General features: G+C 39.7%; 1 protein-coding gene across 2 annotated transcripts in view; it reads left to right on the top strand.

Moving 5' to 3' along the window:
* akap6 (A kinase (PRKA) anchor protein 6) overlaps positions 1-16343 on the top strand; it is a 227414-nt gene that overhangs the window by 70004 nt on the left and 141067 nt on the right. For both annotated transcript variants that reach the window (XM_080870969.1, XM_080870970.1), the window contains exons 12-13: positions 7144-7240; positions 8989-9191. In XM_080870969.1, the coding sequence (XP_080727095.1) occupies positions 7144-7240; positions 8989-9191 (300 nt within the window). The remainder of the gene's footprint in view (positions 1-7143; positions 7241-8988; positions 9192-16343) is intronic.

Here is a 16343-nt window from a genome sequence, read left to right as displayed (position 1 = left end):
GGGTCCATCATCCTTTTGGGGGGACACTCCCACAGGGCTTAATTGGAGATTATGTATCGGAATTTCAGGAACAGGACCACACCTCCAAACACGCTCACCGGTTGTCATCTACATAGGTTCCCCCAGTTCTGCAAGCTGCTCATTCTCGTTTACGTGCCCCTCCCTCCCTCCTTGTTCTCAATTCTTTAACTCCTTCATTTCTATTTAGTGCATGGGGATCTGCCAGGCCTGGGAGCCATTGCCAGTCCCCTTCGAGGCCTTCCCCAAACCACAGCTCAATTCATGTCAAAGCATTCACTTTTACCTACTAAAACGCTGTCAAACCTAAAATGAGAACGTGGGACCAGCTAGTTAAATCTGGGACTCTCCACCATTTGACCCTAGAACTGAAGAAGCTTCTCGGATGAGAGGTGAAATGTCTTCAAGCAACTTAAAGAAGTCCAGACGCTTTTCTTTCCAAGCTCTTTAGACAACTAGCCATGTAATTAACATAAATTCTGTGTTTTCCAATAGTCCAGAATACACTCTTTCTGTATTTACTGTTGTTGCTCCCACTGCAGACACATCTTATCGCTGACTGGACTGAACATTCTCAGGTGGTTTGTAGGGATGCATTTTGGTTCACTTGGAGTTCAGTTCGACACAGCGTATTTCTATATGTATCCAGTATCTTGTAGGTGTAGTATGAGAGTATGAAGAGAGGGGAGTAGAAGGAGGAGAAAGAGAGTTGGTAAAGAAAACCAGTGAGGGGCAAGAGGAGGGTATAGAGTGGGCTCAAGAAGAGATAACGATCGAGGGAGACTGAAGGCGGACAGGAGAGTGAGAAGAAGAGAAAAAGAAATATAGAGATTGAGATGAAGACAGGAAGAGGAACAAGCCGTATGAGGGAGGTAGGGAGAATAAAATAAAGGGAAGTAGCAAAAAAATGAAAGAGAGAAAGAAATGTAACACAGAATTGCATTTCATTGCTTAACATGAAAGAAGTGTGCAAGAAAATTCATATCTACAGAAAACAAAGGAGATTGTAGGCCTGGGTGAATAAACCCCCCCCCCCCCCCCAGGGGATCCAGTCATACTGCTATAGTTTCTGTCAGCTCAGTATGAATGGAGACAATTTGATCATCATTATTAAAAAGACTCTTTGATCAGATCTTGTCTCATCAACCCAAGCCTGTCTGCTGTAAGTGTGTGTCTGATCAGTGCAGCTCAATACACCGTCTCAATGTCAAACCTCAATGTCATCTCAGCATCAGCACTGCACACCTCTTAGCGCCTCACTAATACGGCAGTGCTAAAAGCTAAATGATATTAGGTAGGCTTCTGAGGCCATCCTACTCTGTGCTTCAGGCTAATATGCTAATGCTAACAGGTAATCTGATCATCCAGGCTTTGAAGCAGCTCACCTCTCAAATGCACAATGTGTATGTTAATCAGAGCGAGGAGTCATAACATATGAGGCCAACAGCCACAGCAGCTGAGAAGTCTCCAGATTCACCTTCTAACTTTTAAACTGCGATGCTGCTGATTTTGTATTGCTGTTATTCATTTTCTTATTTATTTTACTCTGTTTTGTTGTTTGTGACACGCACTTCATAAATAAACTTTACTTACTTATTTTTCTCACTCAACATAGATTGTCAGATGTCATTAACCAAAGATGCTGAACATGTGTTTGTGTGGTCTAAATATCCTTAAACAAAGAAGAAAGATTTTTAAAGCCATAATATCAAATAATTTGTTTGACAAGTAAAGTTAAATTCAAGTTAAATTGAAGTATTTATTAGCATCTGCGTCCACTTTCTGCACCAGCTTGATAACTTGTTTGTTAGCTTTCGCTGCTTTATCTCAACCTTCATTGCTGCTGGTGCGCAGTTATTAATTCCTGTTAATTTACTAAAAAGACACAAAGAAAGGCGGGAAGCAACAGATGGGAATTTACCATAGACAGTACCGTAATATCACTGATTGGTTTCTTAAGTCCCATTTCCAAACCTCAACATTTTCATTGCTACCATCTTGGTTTCAAACAAACTGTGACTAACTGTGAAACTGCTTGGTCACTGACTTGTCAATCACCAGTCATTACCCAAATAACATCCTATGGATAATTTGTTCTGAGAGTATGACCAAGAATTACAAAACAGATTCCATTTTTTATTCTGTATGACCCAGAGTCAGAGACTGCGGACATTAAATTCTTCAGTAAAATATTTACAGAGGTGAAGACAGAAAGTTGTTTTCCCAGACTTCCATAGGACACACAGCTGAGAGAGAGGGTGTGACAAAGGATGTGAACGCTAGGTGGCAAATGGTGGGAATCTTAGCAGGAACAAATCAGGGATACCAAGAGAAGGGAAGCTAAACTCAGTACAAACTGCCTAGGTAAAACAGGAAGTAAGTAACAAAAGAACACCTAACACAGAGATGGAGACTTAACGGGGGATGCAGGATTAAACTAAAGCTCAAAATAATACTACAAACAGGAACAAAACTAAAAATAACATATGAGAATATAAACACAGCAAAACTATTATGGGAATATCAACCCAAAAGAAAACTATTACAAGCAATAGAACCACCAAATATATTATATACAAGATTCACCACATCTGTTTTTATACTGTATGTAGCAATTACAAAAGTCCCCATCTATAGTGGTTTTTAGTAAAATATCACCGTTTTTTGATGGCTACTTCCTGCTGATAAAAGTCGAGGTTGAGATTTTCTGTGTAGACAATCCTAGACATTGAGGTAGCTTTGATTTCTTTGAGGCGCAACACTCTTATCCCTCCTGACAATACACATTCCTGAAAACAAATAAATAAAATAAAACCTTTGAAAGAGTTATCTCATGAAATTTGTCACAGCTAATGGGTCTTTTATTTTGTAATCCATAACTTTTACACACTCTCTTCTTTCTGTCAAAAAAGTAAGTCTTTATTTTCTTTACACTACTTCCCTCCTTTTCTCTGTCTGTCTGTCTGTCTCTCTCTCTCTCTCTCACACACACACACACACACACACACACACACACACACACACACACACACACACACACACACACACACAGCCTCTTATTAAAGCCCGCTGTCTGACATGCATAAAAGCAGAGCTGCTCTGCATGCCTTATCATGGTGTGATTGATGGTTGGCTGTTCTACTCTTATCGATTCTATGCTCTCCATATATTAAACGGAGGAAACTGAGCCGAATCGCTTGTGGAATAAGGCGCTGAAATACGATCGCGCTCTGATAGCCTGGCTAATCTGCACAACCTAATTCATTCCTAACATCAGCCCAGCCCTATCCCAGAGACGCAGACAGTCACGCTGTGTTTTCTGTAGCGCTGATAGATGTATTTTATGTTTATTAGCTGTGAGGTATTTCACCAGCTTATCTGGAAATTAAGTGGGGCAGAGTGGCCGCTGAGTCTGTAAAATTACTCAATCAGCCGTGAGATTTGGAGTAATTTACAACGTTTGCAAGGCAGTAATGATTGCAGAAAGCAGACAGTCATGTTTTGTTTGGATAATGCTGATATATGAATGTGTTTTTGGGAGCACAGTGAGGAGATAGTATAGTTGATGGTTTGAGTTTTCCAAGAGATACTTTATTGTTTATCTGGGAAATGTAATATGTGCAGGACAGCTTCACCGCTATCTGCTCACATCCTTTTAAAGCCGGAGATGTGTGGTTTTTATACGACACAAAGAACTACACTAGTGTAAACCTGTGGCTAAAGCACGGAACTAACACATCCTGGGTTGAGGATTCAGTTTTTGGCACGTGATGATCCGACATTCACGTCAAGATATTTGGGAAACATCTGTATCAATCAAGGAGTTGGTTATTGAGGTGACACTGAATGATTTTATGATGAAGCTAATCCTCTTTTCCACATACATTGCTATAATCCTGTGAGAGGGTTAAAACACTTTATCCCATTTGTCTCAACTGTGTATATCCTACTCCATAAATATTGGTGGTGTGGCGGTCTGACCTTGTCATGTGTTGACTGATGCCATCACCCGCCCATCCCTCATGGCAGGACTGTCACAGGCTGAGTTCGCACTGTCTGCTATTTAGCAGGGTTTGCAATACAGTGTTTCCCACAGAACTAGATAATATTTGTGGCAACAGTGGGAGTTCACTCATATTTTCTTGAATGTTACCTCTAATACTATAGCTTATTATTTGTGATAATAAATAACTGATCAGATGTATCTTCAGTAAGTCTCCCAGTCTCAGAGTGAACTCTGATTCTGGACTGCAGTCCTGCTGAGTGGCACATGAACTCACTGCACATGAGTAGCCTTCCAGTTCGCAGCAGAGCTCTAGAGCAGACCAAGGACTTTCTGGAGAAACGGATGAAGGATTTCAAGTCCCACCAAAGTAACAACCTAGAGCCAGATTTACAACATTCACATTCACTTCTATGGGCAATTTAGAATCACTTATTAACCAAACCCACTAACTGAATGCCTTTTTGGACTTTGTCAGTTAAACCTGACACTTAATTGTATCTCAACCAGTTATTACTGCCATCACTGTTCTTTAAAGGGTTTTACACTCTTATCCTGTTTCTAACTATAATTTCATTGGACTGAAAAAACCCCACCACACAGTCTCTCAGTCCTCTTTCTCTCACCGTCTCTCTTTTTTGCTATGATTTAAAACTTTTGAGATAGATTTGCAAGACCTTTGCCATCTTGTGTCTTTTGTCCCAGTTTTATCCTATTTTAGCAACGTGTCTTTACCACAACCTGGAGAAGCAGCTTTAATGCACTGATCTTTCAGGATTTTTCCCCAATATATTGATGAGTATTGTTTCCATTTAATGCACACTACACTTCTTACTGTTATTTTTTATGTTGCATGAAAATCGTGTTTTCATTTTTGCACAGCATGTGCAGTGTACAAATTTCTCTTGAGATCAGGCTGATCGGACTGCATCACAAATACACACATACAAACATTTACACCGCGGGTGTGTGTGTCTCGAAAGCACTGTGTGTGTGTGTGTGTGTGTGTGTGTATGTGTGTGTGTGTGAGTATGTGCGTGCAGCATTTCCCACTGCAGCACAGCAGGATGTCAGGAGTGGTTAAATTGTGAGGCCTCGGCACCTTGAGGCTGTCTCTCACACACACACACACACACACACACACACACACACACACACACACACACACACACACACACACACACACCGTGTTTTCATATCTTTGTGGGGACATCTAATTGACATAATGCTTTCCCTAGCCGCTTACCCTGACCATCAAAAATGAATGCCTAACCCTTACCCTAACCTTACCATAACCTTACCATAACCATAATGAAATAATCCTGACACTAAAACCACATTTTGACTCTGAAAGATGCCTTCAAACTCGTGGGGACCGTGTTTTTGTCCCCATAAGTGTCACAGGCTGGGTCTCTGACCCAGCGCTCTGAGTTCATGTTTGTATTTGTCTCATTTTGTTATGTGATTTAGTTTGTGTTATTTCCTATCTGCCTTTAGTTTAGGCAGTTATTGTTCCTGGGTTTTCTATGTTTTGGGGTTTTGTATTTATTCATCACGTATTAGGTCTGTTAAGTTGTGTTGTCATGTTTAGTTTTAGTATTTCCTGTTTTATTTTGACAATGTCATGTGTTCTTTGTTCATTGTATTTAGCTTTCCTCTCCTGGTCCTGTCATTAGGTTTATGTCTGTCAGCTGTTCCCCCATGTGTCCCCACTTCCCCTGATCACCTCATGTCTGTATTTAAGCCTTTTGTTTTCTTCATGCCATTGTCGGTTCGTCTGTTTACCTCAGCCATAGTTCTAGTTTTCGTCTGTTAATTCCACGTTAGTCTTAGTCTGTTTATCTCACCAGAGTTACAGTTTTAGTCTTAGTCTTTGCCTGTTATTTTCCACCTCAGTTATAGTTATAGTTTTTTGGTCTTAGTACCCTTAGTGTTTTGCCAGTTTAGTGTTTTGTTTCTTAGTGTTTTGCCAGTTTGTTTTGGTTTCCTGGTTTAACCCTGCCGTCATTTAAATAAAACCTCACCTTTCTGTTAAACCTTACTACTCCTCATCGTCATCTGCTTTTGGGTCCTGTTTCCACACACATCGGCGCACCCCGCCGTGACAATAAGGGCAGTTGGTCCCCACAAACATGGTAAACTTCCAATTTTTGGTCCCCGCAAACATATGTAAACACACACACACACACACACACACACACACACACACACACACACACACACACACACACACACAAGCTTGTCTTTATCACTTCAAAAGACATTGACTTGCATTCTCTTCCTAAGGACAACTAACCATCACCTTAGCCTGTACCTCACGGTGTCCTATTATTAAACCAAGATTTCATACAAAAAATCTCACGGTTTACCTCATGTCAATGTTGCAACTTCCCAAAATGCAACAGTGTAAACACATTTATGAGTAACAAAATATGAGTAATACAACAGCACATATCCACACACACGCACACACACACACACACATACGCATCAGATCAAAAAAAGGCTATAATGGTGTTCAGAGACCTGACTGGAGTGTTTCCCAACATCGCCTCAGGCAGCTCTGTGCCTCCATCCATCCATCTGTCCATCCATCCTTCTGTCCACCCATATCATAGCTTATTTTTTGCTTCTCTTTTATCCTCCCTTCTCTTTGTGTGTTTCCTGCTTACATTACCACAATTATGCTTTTTTTTCTTGTCTTTGTTAATCTGCTACCCTTCTCAGAGAGAAAATGATTTTCACAGTCAAGTGTTGTTTTTAAACCATGTTAATAAGAAAATGAAGTTTACTGCACAGTAGTAACCGTCACTCACAAGGTAGCCACACCCAAAATTCTCTCCTATGTTGTTTGTTTTACTCAAAATAGCATCAGACATTGTAAAATGAATATCATGCCCTATTAGTTGATACTTAAAGCTAGCAATTTAGACTACAAACACAGCAGAAACCTGAGGTGATATATCTAGTGAGGATTAGAAACATGAAACACTTCTTTTTACAATCACTGGAGTCGCCGCCCTGCTGGACTTTATAAAGAATGCAGGTTTGTTTTCATCTTGTCTGATGAACTCTCTGGATTCTGGTGATGATCTGCATCTGTTTCTCTATGTGTGTTTTAGAGTTTCAAGCTAAACGTGGACAGTCGCGCCGCTCTGAAGGAAAGCATAATGGAGGAAGGCAAAGCGCTGCTCACCATCATCACCTTCCACCATTCTGGTATTTTCTTGCACGTATTCATATTCTTTCACATATCAAATATGCACACACACACAATAACAGGATACACATTGAAACACACACACACAGGTGGCCATAATGGAGCCCCGACCCTATTCCATTCATTATTAATATTTGGATTAACAGAGCGACCTTCAGAGAGGAGACCTCATATGAATGTAGCCGAAAGAGAGACTGGGAGAGATAAAGACAAAGAATGAGATGAGTCGGGAGAAAAGACGAAGGAAAGAGAAAAAGAAAAGAAGAACAGCAGGCAGGGGAAAGAAACATTGAGTATACAGTAACGGCGTATTTTTTCAGAATTTTTGAAGCTAAAGATGGAAAAGAGAGAACCGAGAAAGAGAGAAAGCTGTGTTGTTTTCAAATATCTGAGCAGTAATAGTGTGTTGGGATTTGGGAATATTTGTTGCTTACCAACTTGATAACATAACAGACTTACTAAGATGAATAATTACAAACTAAACAACTTGAACTACAGATTTCTGAAGAGGTTTTGATGAAAATGGTCCGATGATGGGGATTGTTCTGCCACTCATGTATCAGATTTCTAGAAAATCAAAATGTGCAGAGATAATTGATCTCTAATGAACATCCCAGCAGAACTCAGTTATTCAGGGCCAGATTTCCAGGGAAGACAGAGAAGATGGAGGAAGGTGCTCCACTTTCTAAAAGCTCCAAAACCTTTTTAGCTTTTTCATGAAGCAGAAATGTGTCAGAGTGGCGTACACTCTGTGGAATAACCAGACTACAGTCACCACGAGCACATGAGTGATAAATTTGACTGATTATGGTTTGGTCATTTGCATCACTTTTTGATGTTATTATGCAACCGTATATCTGGAGACTTTCCTGAGGGACCTCTAGTTTGTAGCAAAATTAGAGACTCGAATCATCATTCAGCCAAGACAATAAAACCCATGATTTTAATGCCATTTGTCACCTCGTTAGCATGCAGCCTATCTGCAGCCTACAACACAGGAAAAAAAGCTTAAAGATTAAGGATACCAACAGGCCTATGGGTGGAAACTGGGATTTAGCCCAAGGGAAGTGAAATCTATCACTATATACACTAGAAAATATTCATGACTTCCAGGAATTAGAATTTGTATACCTTTGTAAAGTCTGAATAACGATAAAAACCTGCCTTTGCGTCACTTTCATTGCCACTATCCTTGTTCTTATACTTTCTGAAAAGCGTAAATGAATGTAGTCACTAATGACCTATGTTTTGTAGGGGTGTTTCAAAGGTAACCCATCGATTTAATGGATAATTAGCGTTTATTTCAACCTGGCTTAGTTCCCATTATCGTACACACTTTGCACTCTGCGACTCTGTTGTAGAGATTCGTATCAGAGCAGCTGTTGCAAGATACCTGCAGCACTCAAAAAATGTCATTTTCTGAGCCACAAAAGCCACATTAAAAGGAAAACGCTCCAGGCCGAAATAAGCCGGAATTATCCTTTAAGGATGAAAATAAAAGTATGACGTTACATTCACTTAACATAATGTGGATTTAAAAGTTTTTTAAAAGATATTGTGGTCTTAGAAAAGCTCTTCTTTAGTCAGATAGAGGAATGGAATTATGGGTATCATTTTTCTCACCGTAACTATCCCAAGTCTCTCTTTCTCTCTTTCATTATTATCCTCTCCCTGTTTGTCTTTCTCTGTGTTATCCATGGCTCTCTCTCATTTTTTCAATTTTATCCCTATGTCTGTCACCCTCCAGGTCTGAAGGATATCCTCCATATGGTTTCCAGCCAATGGGATCAGCTCCAGCGGCAGATCCGGCGCCAGCATAGCTGGATGCTCCGCGCCCTCCGCTGCATCCAGGCCCGCCTCCTCTATACCAACCAGTTACACAAGCCCTTCACAGCCCCAGGGGACCCGTCAGCCAATTGGCTGCCTTCTTGCCCAGCAGACGGCCTCAAGGTAAAAATAGCAGCGGTGGTTTTTATTTTCTGTTTAGCTTCGAAGCTTTCGGTTATTCTGCTCATCTGCTTATTGTTTGTTTTTTATTCCTTGATTCATATCCCTCCATTTCCTCCCTGGTTGATCCCTATTATCCCTCTGTCTTACTGTCTCTCTCTCTCACACACACAGACACACACAGTTGGACTCAGTTGCTCAGTGTATAAATTTCATTTTTATTTCCTGGCAGTCCCAAAATTTGGATCTTAACTGTGCAAAAAAAGCTGCCTGAAGCCTACATCAGTATCTTGTCAAAATAGAATACTGAAAACTTTTCATATATATTTTACACTTCAAACTCTTTATCTGACCTTTAGTACCTTCATTCTTGTCCATCTGCTCAGACTTTAACTTTCTTCTACCTTTATCACATTTTTTCCTTGTTTTTCTTCCCTCCTGTACGCGTCTACCTTCAGCTGTTTTATCCCATTTTCTTGCTGTGTTTCTAAAAATTTTTTCCTTGATTAAGTTTATTACTTATTTCTGCTCTGGATATATCCTTTTGTAAACAGGTCCTTCCCTTCTTCCCTCTTTCCAACCTGTTGGGCTTTCATTTCCCTTCCTTTGATCCATTTTCATTCTTTCCTCATTCTCACTGAATCACTTTCATCTTGTTTTATTTTCTGTATTTCTCTTCCGTATTTCTCTCTCCTTCTCTTTCTCCTGCTCCCCTCCTTCTTCTCCTGCAAACCTGACTCTGGTTGTTTTCAGATTGTTTAGTTGCAATTAGAGCTGCAGCAGGCTGATCACTGTGATCAGTCAACAGTGACAGCCATTAGCCAGCTACCACCTCTGTGTGCGTGCGTGTTTTGTGTACATCTTATAGTGAAAGTGTAATTTTGTATGTATGCGTATCAGTGTTTTCCTGTGTATGTGTGTGTGTGTGTGTCCATTAGCTGCTTGGCCACAGCACATTAACAGTCCATTCATTATCTGTGTGAATCTCTCTCTGCACTTAATGCTTTGATCCGTAAAACCCCCAAACAACAAACTAAGGTGTGAACCCACTGAATTATTACTGTTCGCTGCTTCAGAGCACAAACACACACAAGGCATGTCAGCATCACAGGTTTCCCATACTTCTGTGATATTTTAAATTATTCAGTGTGTGTCTGTTCTGGGCAGGTGAACAATGAACCCAAACTAACCGATGTACAAATCCTGCAAGATCCTCCATCTGTAGGAGACAATCTGACTTCCAGTGTTGTAACCAGTGGTGCTTTTAACTCTTTCTGGTCGACTGTCCGCCCACAAAACAACATTTGTGCCAGTGTAGAACCTATAGTCATGTGCTAAAATGAGCAGCTACATAGAGAGGTGTATGTGCTTTGGATTGGGTGAAACCATACACTATATATAAAAGATAAAAGTTGCCAGAGTGATGTCATTCTTTGGGTTTTTTTTAAGGATTTCATCATATTTAGCAACAGAGTGGAGTGCTACCTTTGCAAAAAAACAAGCCCCTAGCATTAGCTGACTAATGCTAGGGGCTTGTTTTTTTGCTCTAAAAATATACAGGCAAATCAACCAGGCACACATAAATTCTAATTAATATAAATATATAAATACACTGGAATTGCATTCACAGTATGGATTGCTATAATAATAAGAAATGTATATTATTTGTCACTTAATATCATTAAAATTATAACTTAAGCCTCAATAATGTTGAAAGAAAGACACAAGAAATAGAAAGTGGATTTTGCATAAAATATGAAAAATGATTACTAAAAAGTCCAATGAGAGTCCTGAGAGAGAGCTAACAAGAACATTTGTTACAAACACAAATGAAGGTAAAATGGCAAACTGACAAACAAGCTGAAGCAAAACCAGACTCAATCTCAACAAAGGGGGGCCTAAAAGACAAAGTGGGAACAAACATTAATTAAATTAACTAAAAGCTAAAGAAACAGCAGCTAGTGACTTCTACTTAAAATGAATTATATTTCACGATTTATTTTTTTTGGGGGGGGGGGGGGGGGGGGGGGGGGGAGACAAGCTTAAATCATGTGGCGAGCATTTGAAGGCAAGTAAAAGCCAAGTTTAAAGTGAACCTTATCTACTGGTACAAAGGATGAAACCTGGACCTGAGCCCAGGTCAAGAACAAAGTTATTCAATGCAAGTTGGAGTTGAGTTTAAAATGATTCAAACCCCTTCTTATTCAGGAGGAGTCCAGTTTACAAGTTTTTTGACTAAGTTGCAGTTCATTGAAGCCAGGCCTAAGTTTATTCTCAGAACATTCAACTCAAGTCTAGACTAGGGTCAAGTTAACAGCGAAAACAGTGAATTCTTCCCAAGTCAAACACGAATGAAGACTCGTTAAAATAATGAAGTCAATTTTATGGAATCATCAAGACCTCATCAAATTAATAAGTTCATTAACAGCAGAATTTCAACCAGTATTTTCATGGTATACAGATGTATTTTTTAGCCCTGTTAGGTAAATCTCATATAAAGTATGTAGACAGCTCCAGGTAATATCTTAAGACGTTAGAGACAGAGTTTTGTCTGTTGGTCCTCAAAATAACTCAGTAGCAAGCCTCATATCTGGTGATACCTAAAAGGAAAACGATGATTCTTGCAAGATTGATGAGTTTGTGTAGTGCATTCAGCAGATACTTTCCTCAAAGCTATGAGATCTATCAAACATGTTCAGTTCTGAGCAAACAGCACCTGAGCTCTTTCCGGTGCGTTCCAGTGTGTTGCTGTTCTTGTTGACCGGCTTTCGGGAATGTTTAAAAGTCACATTGTAGTAGAGTAGATATCTCCAAAGTTAGCTACAAGTAGATCTCAAAGTTAATGACCACATATTTTTAATGTTATGCTGTATATACCTGTGATCAGGAAGCACAGCAATGTGAGCGCAGAGGGATTCAGTAGCTTGCTCAGTGCATTTAATGTTATGGATAATTGGTAACATTTCACTTTTTTTTTTATTATCACAAGTCACATGAATTCAGCACCATCAGACAGCTTGATAATGTGCAGGAAATAAGAAATAATCTAGCTTTACTGTGTGTTCATTATCTGCCAGTGCTCTTTAATGACAATCAGATGCATGGCCTAATTACTGCTACACACACATGTGCATGTGTGTGTGTGTGTTTTGAGGGAACAAGGTCAACCAAGGGCATTTTGTTTACATGCTTGCATGCATCTGTGTTTATGGGCCTTGGTAAAAAAGAATGATACAATGACCAAGGGCAGAGGGTAGGTAGATGCACTGCAGTTCATTTGTTGTGCATGTTTTCAGAGCAGTAGTGGCCATGAGTATTTATTAGTGTCTACATATGTGTGTGTGTGTGTGTGTGTGTGTGTGTGTGTGTGTGTGTGTGTGTGTGTGTGTGTGTGTGAGAGAGAGAGAGAGAGAGGGAGTTTAAATGAACGTAACCTTGACTAAAGGGCAAAATAAAGGGCAAATTGGAATAAATTTATCAAATTATGAAGCCTTGTACAATATTTATAACCAGCGGATTCACTATTCATTACAAAAGATTAAATACCAACTTGTATCAATAATTCATCCTCTTAATCTTCATTTTTAGTGCAATTAAGAGCAGAGGCAAATGACATATTTCACACCCGGCTCGAGATGGTTAGCATGCAATTTAGTGACTGTGACTGCTTCTCTGTGGGCTGCTGGTGCCTCTGCAGCTGGATATGTCATATAATTAGACACATTTATCTAAATGCATTATCATCTGCAGCAAATAGTGACAGCACTCATAATATTCCTTAACTTTTTGTAACAGTTTTTCTAAAAGAAGAAATATAGAAATCTGGTCATGAGCCAACAACTTAAACGTAAAAATAACCTGTAACATAATTTGAGGGTGAAATACCCCTCTGTTCTTATTCCCTGGATGTGTGAGCTTTGGTTTTGCACTTGGTGTCACTTTGTTTTCACTGTGCTGCTTAGTTTTAATTTCTTATTTGGTATTTCATGAGGTTTAAGCACCAAACGTGGGTTAAAATATCCCCCTTCACAGAATTAACATTGCATGTTGACAAATTGTGGTAAAGGGTACAGAGTGACAAGTGACCCCATCAAATGCATGTATAATGCGCTATTATACATTATGTACAATACTGTGTGATTAGGACTTCATAGTGGCTATATAGGATACAACCAAGTCAATGAGCAGTGCATTAACAAAAGGTAACTGGTTTTGTTTCCAGTGTACAAATGCTGGTGCTTTCCAGTGCTGAACTTATATTATTAGCATTCAACCATTTATATTAACATAGGAGCATTTCATATGAACACAGTTTGCCTTTTTGTGGCAAATATTAAAGTGGCTTTGGTGCCATTTCATTTTTAGTTGTAAGTTCAAAAAATAATCGACTAAATGCTGAAAAACTCAGCTATGATCTCTGCCATGTAATCAAAACACAAACAGAAAGATTTCACCATGTTTACCATGCTCTGTTGAAATAAAAAAAAAAAAAAGTCAGATTCATGGCAGCTTTACCATTTTTCTCAAGTAAGCTTGATCACTTAAGACTGACTTGCTTCTTAGGCAGCTGATATAAGTTGCATTGCACTTTTGGAAACTTGAAGGTTTATATTTTTGCTTTAGCGTCGTTCATTCTGTCAAATTTCAATTTCTGACTCAGAGCATTTTGTCCTTGTTCGCTCCCCCTCTATTAATTCTTAGCTGATATGGTCGCCGTAGCAACTACAGGTGTGGTGTGAGGTCATAAAATTAGGCTGAGCCTTAACAAGCCTCCGAAGACTAATAGCGCATGTGTGTGTGTCTCTTGGTGCTCATAAGAGCTTGTTGTTATTGATGGAAACATATGTCGCTGACAAGGTTGAAGACTTTTTTGTCTTTCCGTGGTGCGATTTTTATTTATTCTGCTTTTGACTTTCATGCTCTTTCTTTTCATCAATGAAAGATAGAAAATAATGACTTTCCCCCCAATTTTCCATCCCTTCATTATCCCTTACCATTCCATTGTCCGTCTGTCCTTCCATCCATAAGTCTCGATATCTGTCTCTCCTCTGATTTCCTCTCAGTTTAAATCCCTGCAGACCTTTACATTGACACAACCTTCTTTGACTCATGATGTCTTTCCTTGTACCGTTCTTTCACTCAAGCTCCATCTTTGCCTTCATCATCCAGCTCTGTCCCTTCCCTCGCCTCCCTCTCTCTGTCCGTTCATCTAGAGAGGGGTGATTCATATAAATGTCAGGAAATATCAGAGCCGGGGTGGTTGGATTAGGCAGCAAGTGGAAGATACACTGATACCAGCAAATATAACGCCGCGACAGGACGGCCAACACCGGGGATTAGGACTCACACACACACACACAAGCAGAGACACCGCGCAGCGAAACGGTTGTGTGTGTCATATGACAGTATTGCGTTATGTGACTTTGTCAGTGTGTCGCTGCATTTTAAAGATTTGTTGTACATGTGCGAAGAGTGTTTTGTTGCATATTGAAGATGAAGGCAAGGGTTGCGTGTGTGTTTTGGCAGGGGTGGGTGAACATGGAAAAAGAGAGCGCGCACGCATGACAGACATAGAAAGGTGTTTAATACAAGTGTGAAAGCAGTGTAATATTTAACAGCTTAGCAGGATTTGTCTGTCACATTACAGGGGATTGTACCGAGTCTGCTAACACACACACTTACACAGACACACAAACGTGCGCGTGTTGAAAAGGTGAATGGATGTTTTCGGTGACAGCTGCTGAATCTGGATCTTTTTCTCTGGAGTTTCATCACTCAAATATTATAAAACTGCCACCATGTTTAGACAGCGTATTACAAATGTGGGGGGATATTTGACAAGAACAAAGTATGAACATGATGGAGTGGAAGATGGAGGAACTTTCTCTCAGTAAATCTAAAGTTTGAAAGGAAATTTCTCAAAAACAAAACATTATAACATTAATCTGTTTAATTAATTTTAATGGAATAAATGAAGATTTATGTCGCTCTTTATAGAAATTCACAGAAATCCAAAAGTAAATGGAATATATAATGAAATAAAACAGGTGAGGATATTTAGTTACACTAACTCTAATGGGTTACATAACCATCAGTTTACCACAATCCTAAAAGCACCACATAGTGACTAACATTAACCATCTCAGTATAATGCAGTGTTCTGCTGTGAAAAACTTTGATCCTGGTGAATGTTTGAAATGTTCCATCAATCCTGTTACTGTTGCACACTAAGTACACCCCAAGGAATAAAAACAGCACTCTCCCATTTGTAGGGCAGCGAAGAGCTTGTGAACCACTACAAAAACACTGGCATTGATCCGCGACGTTCTTTTGACACACAAAGTCAACTGTATAAGATACATGCAGTGACTTAGATATATGCAAAAAGAGGTATAATAAACAGTACACTGGCTGTTAGATCAATAAATATTACATTGCTTAAAGCAGGTCAGCGCCTAACTGTGTGAAACAGCCATACATCTAACAGCCTACTAACCCTAACCCTAGAGGTTCAGACTTAAAATTAATTTGAATAAAAATTTGTCTTAAATACGTATTTTCCCATATGTTTCATCTGCTCCAGGTGCATGCTTGAAATATACACTTTGCTCAAATGCTGCATATACATCAAATTCATCTTTCACGTGTCAGGAACATGCCAATTTCCACCGAGGGGTTCGGAGGGGTTGGTGTGAGTTTGAGGTGTGTCATGGATGGTGCGTTGTAAGGAAGTTGATTTGTTGACATTAGACCAACCCCTCATGTCCAAAGGCTAGTCCCTTTGGACATGAGGGGAAACAAATCCTATTAGAGAGCTGAACCTGACACCTGGCTATCCACCTGTCCCCCCCCCCCCCCCCCCCCCCCCCCCTTTCCCCAAGAACACAATTTTTTTTCTCATGTTTCAGTTTTAAACACAAGTATAGTGTATAAATGTGTATGAAAGTTTGTGTGTGTAAGAGTGAGAAATTTACAGGTAAAACTGCTAAGTGGCCTCTGTAGGTGGCTCCTCACAGAGTATGAGCTGTGTAAAAAAACGTGTGTGTGTGTGTGTGTGTGTGTGTGTGTGTGTAAAGCACTTGTACATTTGTGATTGTGACTGTTGGCACTTGTATGGTGACTCTGAATGTGTATGTATGTGTGTGTGTGTCTTAT

This window comes from Rhamphochromis sp. 'chilingali' (genome assembly GCF_963969265.1).
Source record: "Rhamphochromis sp. 'chilingali' genome assembly, chromosome: 21".
NCBI classification, from domain to species: Eukaryota; Metazoa; Chordata; class Actinopteri; order Cichliformes; family Cichlidae; genus Rhamphochromis; species Rhamphochromis sp. 'chilingali'.
The sequence above is the reverse complement of the archived record's forward strand: the minus strand, read 5'-3'. Positions and strand labels throughout refer to the sequence as shown.